The sequence below is a fragment of the Clytia hemisphaerica genome, unplaced genomic scaffold (genome assembly GCF_902728285.1).
Source record: "Clytia hemisphaerica strain Z4C2 unplaced genomic scaffold, Clytia hemisphaerica genome assembly, whole genome shotgun sequence".
Lineage (NCBI taxonomy): Eukaryota > Metazoa > Cnidaria > Hydrozoa > Leptothecata > Clytiidae > Clytia > Clytia hemisphaerica.
The window spans coordinates 6,549-13,620 of record NW_027103956.1 but is presented as its reverse complement, the minus strand read 5'-3'; the positions used below and the strand labels follow the sequence as shown (position 1 = coordinate 13,620).

At 39.9% G+C, this 7,072-nt stretch overlaps 2 protein-coding genes across 2 annotated transcripts; both read right to left on the bottom strand.

The window, feature by feature from the left end:
* Nucleotides 1–413: 413 nt before the first annotated feature.
* On the bottom strand, nucleotides 414–821 carry LOC136810170 (uncharacterized). Its single transcript, XM_067066741.1, has one exon. It carries the CDS (start codon nucleotides 819–821, stop codon nucleotides 414–416), a length of 408 nt encoding a protein of 135 aa, XP_066922842.1.
* A 1,362-nt stretch (nucleotides 822–2,183) lies between these two features.
* LOC136810169 (uncharacterized) lies at nucleotides 2,184–4,895 on the bottom strand. Its single transcript, XM_067066740.1, has one exon. The coding sequence runs from the start codon at nucleotides 4,893–4,895 to the stop codon at nucleotides 2,184–2,186; it is 2,712 nt and encodes a 903-aa protein (XP_066922841.1).
* Nucleotides 4,896–7,072: the final 2,177 nt, after the last annotated feature.

Here is a 7,072-nt window from a genome sequence, read left to right as displayed (position 1 = left end):
TTGCAAAAAAGGATATTTCGCTTTTTCGTTTTGAGGGTTAGGCTTATAAAAAGACATGATAGTGAGTGTTATGCAAGTGTTGCACAAATAATCTAACGGCATGGTGAATATTTGGTAGAATTGCTTGATGTTTAGAAGCGAAAGGTAATTTCCCAAACTTTAGTCTTCCACCAACTCTCAATACTCCCTTTTTATCCAAAAATGGGTCTAAATTTCTGAGATTAGAATTATTTGAAATCCTTTGATTTGATTTCAATTTTTTGATCTCGTCATGAAACACTTCGGACTGAATAGTTTTGATTAATTCAGTCTCCCCTATCAGTTTTTCTTCGAGTGTGAGTTTATCGAAGTCGTGATTATTCGATAGCCGTTGAATTTTATGGAGGTACAGCTTTATGAAAATACATATCCAACTAAATGTATTCGTTAATCTGCCCCAACTGGAAAACTTGAAAGTCGATCAGTTTGCTAGGTGAGGTTATGACATGAACCCTGACCTTTTCCTTCTTGACTTCTTCGTGTGTTTCGGGAAGTAAGTCGATTGGTTTATCTGAAGTTTTGATAGTCTCGTCATATAAAAAATCTGGTCCTTGCAACCACTTTCCTGCTATCATCTCCTTGATAGACATACCCCTTGTTGCCAGATCTGCGGGGTTTGAACCACCATTTATATGATGCCACTGCTGAGGACTTGTACTTTCACGAATTTCAGTTACACGATTCGCTACAAAGGCTTTGAATCGGCGAACTTTATTATTGATGTATTGAAGGTTTAACATTGAATCAGTCCAGAAGTAGCGGGCCTTGAATTCAGTTTCCATACCATAAACCACTGCTTCTGCTAGATTGGCTGCAAGCAATGCGCCCTCTAAACACCCCTGTCTCAGTGCCCCGGTGGCATGATTTCAGTACATGATTTTTTTCAGTACATGGTTTCAGTACATGATTTTTTCCTACGTCACTGCAGTAATCAAATTTTTATTGCACTCATTTGTAATCATCCTAAATGGCTTGGGAATTCAAGAACTGTTTTTTATTGTCGCTGTCTTTATTCAATTTATATCTCAATTCACAAATGAGTGCAATAAAGATTTGATTACTGCAGTGACGTAGGAAAAAATCATGTACTGAAACCATGTACTGAAAAAAATCATGTACTGAAATCATGCCACCGGGGCACTGAGACAGGGGTGTCTCTAACTCCAGCCTCGGTAAGGATATTTGCTTCACAGGTGATACACGAGATTTTGACATCACAAGCTGACAAGTGATTCGATTTGGTTGTTTAATACGAACATAGCTGACAGCGTCATATGCTAATTCAGATGCATCACAAAAGGTGTGTAATTCAGCTTCAAATTCCTTGCTTGTCCCAATGAATCTTGGTATTTGAATATTTGGTAGGAGATCCAATTCTGATTTCCAATTCTTCCATTCCTTTTCAGTACATTCGCCAACTGGTTGATCCCATTCAAATTTCTTTCTCCAAAGATTTTGGATCATCAGTTTTGCCCTGAGAATAAATGGTGCCAGGAACCCAAGGGGATCGAAGATTGTTGCTGTTATTCTCAAAATACTTCGCTTGGTGATAACTGGGCAGTCGTGTTTGTTTGAAAAGAAAGTGAAGTAATCGCCTTTTAAGTCCCATTTTACTCCTAGGGCTCTTGCAATTTCTCTATCATCAATGATGTTTTGATGTTTTTAGCTCGTTTTTCGATGGGTATTGAGTAACTATCTTCTGTGAATTGCTGTTGAACTTATGAAGATTGAATCCCCCTGATTGGGTAATTGACGCCAATTCTTGAACGAGTTCAACGCCTTTTTCTTCATCATCAACCGATTTTATGAGATCGTCCATGTAGAAGTCTCTTTTGACTGTTTGAATAGCTTCTTCCGAATAGTCTTCTTTGACATTTTCGGCACATTGTTTAAGCGCAAAGTTGCACAAGTTGGCGAATCTTTTGCTCCAAAAATATGTACCAACATCTGGTAGTGTGAAGGTTCTTTGTCTGATCGGCAATCCTTCCATAAAAATCGAACTGCTTCTCTATCTTCTTCGTTAAGTCTTACTTGGTTGAACATTCCTTCGATATCACCTGTGATTGCAATTGGATGTTCTCTGAAGCGTAAAAGTATGCCAACTAATTTGTTGAGGAGATCAGGTCCGGCAAGGAGATTTGAGTTCAAGCAAATCTGATGTGATTTGGCAGCTGCATCAAACACAACTTGTACTTTTCCTGGTTTGTTTTCATTGATACACCATGATGTGGCAGATACCAAGTTTTGGAGGTTTTCTTTTCTGTCTCTTCTTTAGTCAGTTTACGTGCATGACCTAATCTAATGTATTTGTCGATGCACGTTTTGTACATATCGAAATAGGAATCATCCCTTTTAAACCTTTTCGTCAAGTAATCAAATCGTCTTTTGGCGGTTTTCAAGCTGTCTGGTAGAAACATGTCTTCTTTCCAAATCATAGGAACTTCGTAATGACCGTCTTTGATTTTTGACTCTGATTTAAGGTAATTCAAAATCTTTGTGTCTTGTATGGACAGTGGATTAGACTTTCCTTTATATCCAGCACTTGTACCAAAGCTCTCGATTTCCCAAAACCTCTGTACACTTCTGTTTAAGTCATCAATCTCGTGAATTGACAAATGATTGCAATAAATTTGTTCAGCCTTTGATGTGTTATAGGATCCAACGATGGCCCAACCAAAAGGAGTTTTGGTACTTAAAGGCATTCCTGGACCATTATCTATAGATTCAGTGGTAACCAATGCCCGGGGTGCATCAGCTCCAATCAACACACAAATCTTGCTTTTGTCGACATCTGAAATATCCAGAGCTTTGATTTGATCCCATCTGTCTCTATCGGATTGGCTGTCTGGTAGCTTCTGACTTGGTACATGGAAGTATTCTTTTTCGACTGAGAAGACGTTTCGTATCTTTGTTGAGAATGTATTGTCCATTGATGATACTTCGATGTCTACAATTTTAGATTGGATTGGATGACCAAAGCCTTTAAGTGTTCCAAGATCAATCTGCTTTAGATCACCTTGAAGTTTTAAGATTTGACAAAAATCCTTTCGCAATATGGTACATTGACTCCCACCATCAAGTAATGCATATGTCTTTATCCTATTTCCTGACGAGCTTGTCACTTTTATAGGAACTACTTGTAAGAAGACTCGACCTCTGTTCATTGTGGTGTGGACTGTACTAGTCAGGCTCGTCCCTTGTGGTTGTTGTTCAGAGACTTCGTTTTGGTCTGGGCTTGGATTTGGAGAAGGGTTGGTGTTCGGTCTTTGATTTGATCTTTTGGAAAAGAAGTTATGCAGGGAAGTGTGATGCTTTTGCTTGCACCCGTCGATGAGACAAGTATATTTTGATGAGCAATCCCTTTGTTGATGTGTTGAGCTCAAACAATTGAAACAGCACTTCTTTAATCTGATTAGTTTGAAACGCTCTTTGGCATCAAGTTTCAAATATTCAGGACATTTGTAGGTTAGATGCTGCCTTTGTCCACATGATTGACACAATTTCTTGGGAGTAGTCTTTTCAGAATCTCTACGCTTGTCGGTTTCCTTAAAGTCTTCTTCAATGACAGGTCCTTGTAGGTGTAGGCTACTTGATGATGTATTTGAGCGTTTTGGCTGTTTTTCCTCTGTTGGGAGATTTGGGTCTCTGGCAGCCATCACTCTGTCTTGTAACCAAATTTCAAGGTGCTGAAGAGATGGTTCTTCTCGTCTTCGCAATACCAGACAATATTCACCCCATTTTCGTAGTAAATAGGTTGGTAAGCGTTTGAGTGCTTGTCTCAAGACATCACTACTATACATATCAGCGTAGTACTTCATCTTTTTTAGAGTGTTCATACAATGTGATAAGGTGTAGTAATAGTCGTTGAGGCCTTTAATGTCATCATTTTCCAGCTGCTTTCCAGCGACTAGTTTTCGAATTGTTGCTTGAGCAACTAATGATCGGTTTCCAAACATGTATTTTAACCTCTGGAGTGACTGGACATAGCCTTCATAATTGCTATCAAATCCACTAACTGCCTTCAATGGTTCACCATGGAGGTTTTGAATCAAATGAGCATGTTTCTGGAAAGGGTCCAAGAATGGTTGTTTGTGTACCATGTCGTAGAATTTGCTGATAAAATCAACCCATAGTTCTGGAGTTCCATCAAAATTTGGTATTGTCAACCTTGGTAATCTTTGTTGGATTAACATTTGCATCGTTATGTTGACTGTTTTTGTATTTTCAAGGATTTCCTCTTCATTAAGAGGATCTAGGTGATCTATCCAGCTGTCGATAGAATCTTCTTTGTGTTTATGTGTTTTGCTGTGATGCATTTGAATTGGTTTAAAGTCCTGTCCTGAGGCCCTGACACAAGGCATTTCTTTATGGTGTTCAGTTTGATGTTGCAGATCGTGTCCTTCTTCCTGCCTCACTGATGTACCTTTCCTTTTCGGAATGACAGTATAGGTACTGTGAAATCTTGAGAAATTCGGTTTAGATTTGACGCTTTCAGCATAATCGTAAGTTTGCTTTGGTTGGTTATGTACAGTACTTGCTATTTTTTCTTCAAATAGAGAATTGTCCTCTGGCAAGTTGGCGATCATCTTTACCATCTCCTTGTTTGATGCAGGGTTGGTTTTGTGCGATTTAGAGTCAGTTTGAGGAGATTCCACTTCAATTGCTTGGTAGGTTTTTGCTGTAGGAACTAACTGTGAATGTAGTTGTTTTAAGTGTGACCAGTTTTTCTCCAGATTTTGGCTTGCGTCATCCTTTTCGCTGAGGTATGTTGGAAGATAACGACCAACATCAGATTCTCTAGGATGAATTAGGTCTCCCAAACTTTTGTTGAGTCTTTTCATCCCTTTTAACTTCATTCCATCTGAATTGATTTTGACATTTTCGTTTGGATTCAGATTAAGTTTGGAGAAAAGCATTTGTCATTTCAGGATCGATGAGACTTTCCTCAACAGATGAAACGTCATCTGGTATTTGTTGATTTTCTTCATATGTTTTACTTGAATTAGCAACGCTGAAACTCCTTTGGCGCCAATTCTCTACAGCAAGAAGAACATCACTTTGATTATCTGGTTCTAGGGAATCTGGATCGTCAATTCTTTCAAGAAAATATCTCTCAGTGTCAGATATACATGTATCTACGGCTAAAGATAAGTCATTGATCCATTCATCATCGAAATCAGGATCATCGTTTTCGAGTAGAAGCATCAGCTCCTCATGGCGTTGAATAGCTTCTTTCTGGTTAGTCTTTAAAGCTTCGACCAGGTACTTGATTTTGGTTCTGCTTCCCCTCTCTGAGATGAGCTCTTTGATTTCGTTAATCTTACGCGTGATAGCAGATTTCTTTCCAGCTCTTCGTCTTTTAGCATGATTGAGGGTTGGTTTTGGTATGTCAGATGATGTTTCCATTTTAATTATTCGTGTTGTTTCTAGCCAGCAGGGGGTAGCTCACAGGTTTGAATAACGAATATACCGATATACGAGCAGGTTGGTTGATCAGCAAGTAGTTGGTTGATCAGCAAGTTGATTGACAAGTAAATAGTTGGTTGATCAGCAAGTAGTTGGTTGATCAGCAATTAGTTGAATTGTGAGTAAGTAGTTGATCAGCAGGTAGTTGGTTGATCAGCAAGTAGTTGGTTGGATAGCAAGTAGTTGTTTGATTAGCAAGTAGTTGGTTGATCAGCAGGTTGGTTGATCAGCAGATTGGTTGATCAGCAGGTAGTTGGTTGATCAGCAAGGAGTTGGTTGATCAGCAAGTAGTTGGTTGATCAGCAAGTAGTTGGTTGATCAGCAGATTGGTTGATCAGCAAGTTGGTTGGTGAATGTACGGTTAAATCGTTGTACGGATAGATCAGTGAATGAACACGTCAGTGTACGGATACGTCAGTGTACGGATAGGTCAGTGTACGGATAGGTCAGTGTACGGATACGTCAGTGTACGGATACGTCAGTGTACGGATACGTCAGTGTACGAATAGGTCAGTGTACGGATAGATCAGTGTACGAATACGTCAGTGTACGGATACGTCAGTGTACGGATACGTCAGTGTACGGATACGTCAGTGTACGGATAGATCAGTGTACGGATATGTCAGTGTCCGGATAGATCTGTGTACGAATACGTCAGTGTACGGATACGTCAGTGTACGGATAGATCAGTGTACGGATAGATCAGTGTACAGATAGATCAGTGTACGGATACGTTAGTGTACGGATACGTCAGTGTACGGATACATCAGTGTACGAATGAGTCAGTGTACGGATAGATCAGTGTGCGGATACGTCAGAGTACGGATAGATCAGTGTGCGGATACGTCAGTGTACGGATAGATCAGTGTGCGGATACGTCAGTGTACGGATAGATCAGTGTACGGATAGATCAGTGTACGGATACGTCAGTGTACGGATAGATCAGTGTACGGATAGATCAGTGTGCGGATACGTCAGTGTACGGATAGATCAGTGTGCGGATACGTCAGTGTACGGATAGATCAGTGTACGGATAGATCAGTGTACGGATAGATCAGTGTACGGATAGATCAGTGTACGGATAGATCAGTGTACGGATAGATCAGTGTACGAATACGTCAGTGTACAATGTTGATTGATCAGTTGTTTCTAGCCAGCAGGGGGTAGCTCACAGGTTTGAATAACGAATATACCGATATACGAGCAGGTTGGTTGATCAGCAAGTAGTTGGTTGATCAGCAAGTTGATTGACAAGTAAATAGTTGGTTGATCAGCAAGTAGTTGGTTGATCAGCAATTAGTTGAATTGTGAGTAAGTAGTTGATCAGCAGGTAGTTGGTTGATCAGCAAGTAGTTGGTTGGATAGCAAGTAGTTGTTTGATTAGCAAGTAGTTGGTTGATCAGCAGGTTGGTTGATCAGCAGATTGGTTGATCAGCAGGTAGTTGGTTGATCAGCAAGGAGTTGGTTGATCAGCAAGTAGTTGGTTGATCAGCAAGTAGTTGGTTGATCAGCAATTAGTTGAATGATGAGTAAGTAGTTGATCTGTGTACGGATACGTCAATGTACG

What these genes read in the sequence shown, in the direction of transcription:
- LOC136810170 (XM_067066741.1), bottom strand. Translation starts at nt 821, where the DNA reads ATGGAAACTGAATTCAAGGCCCGCTACTTCTGGACTGATTCAATGTTA.
- LOC136810169 (XM_067066740.1), bottom strand. Translation starts at nt 4,895, where the DNA reads ATGAAGTTAAAAGGGATGAAAAGACTCAACAAAAGTTTGGGAGACCTA.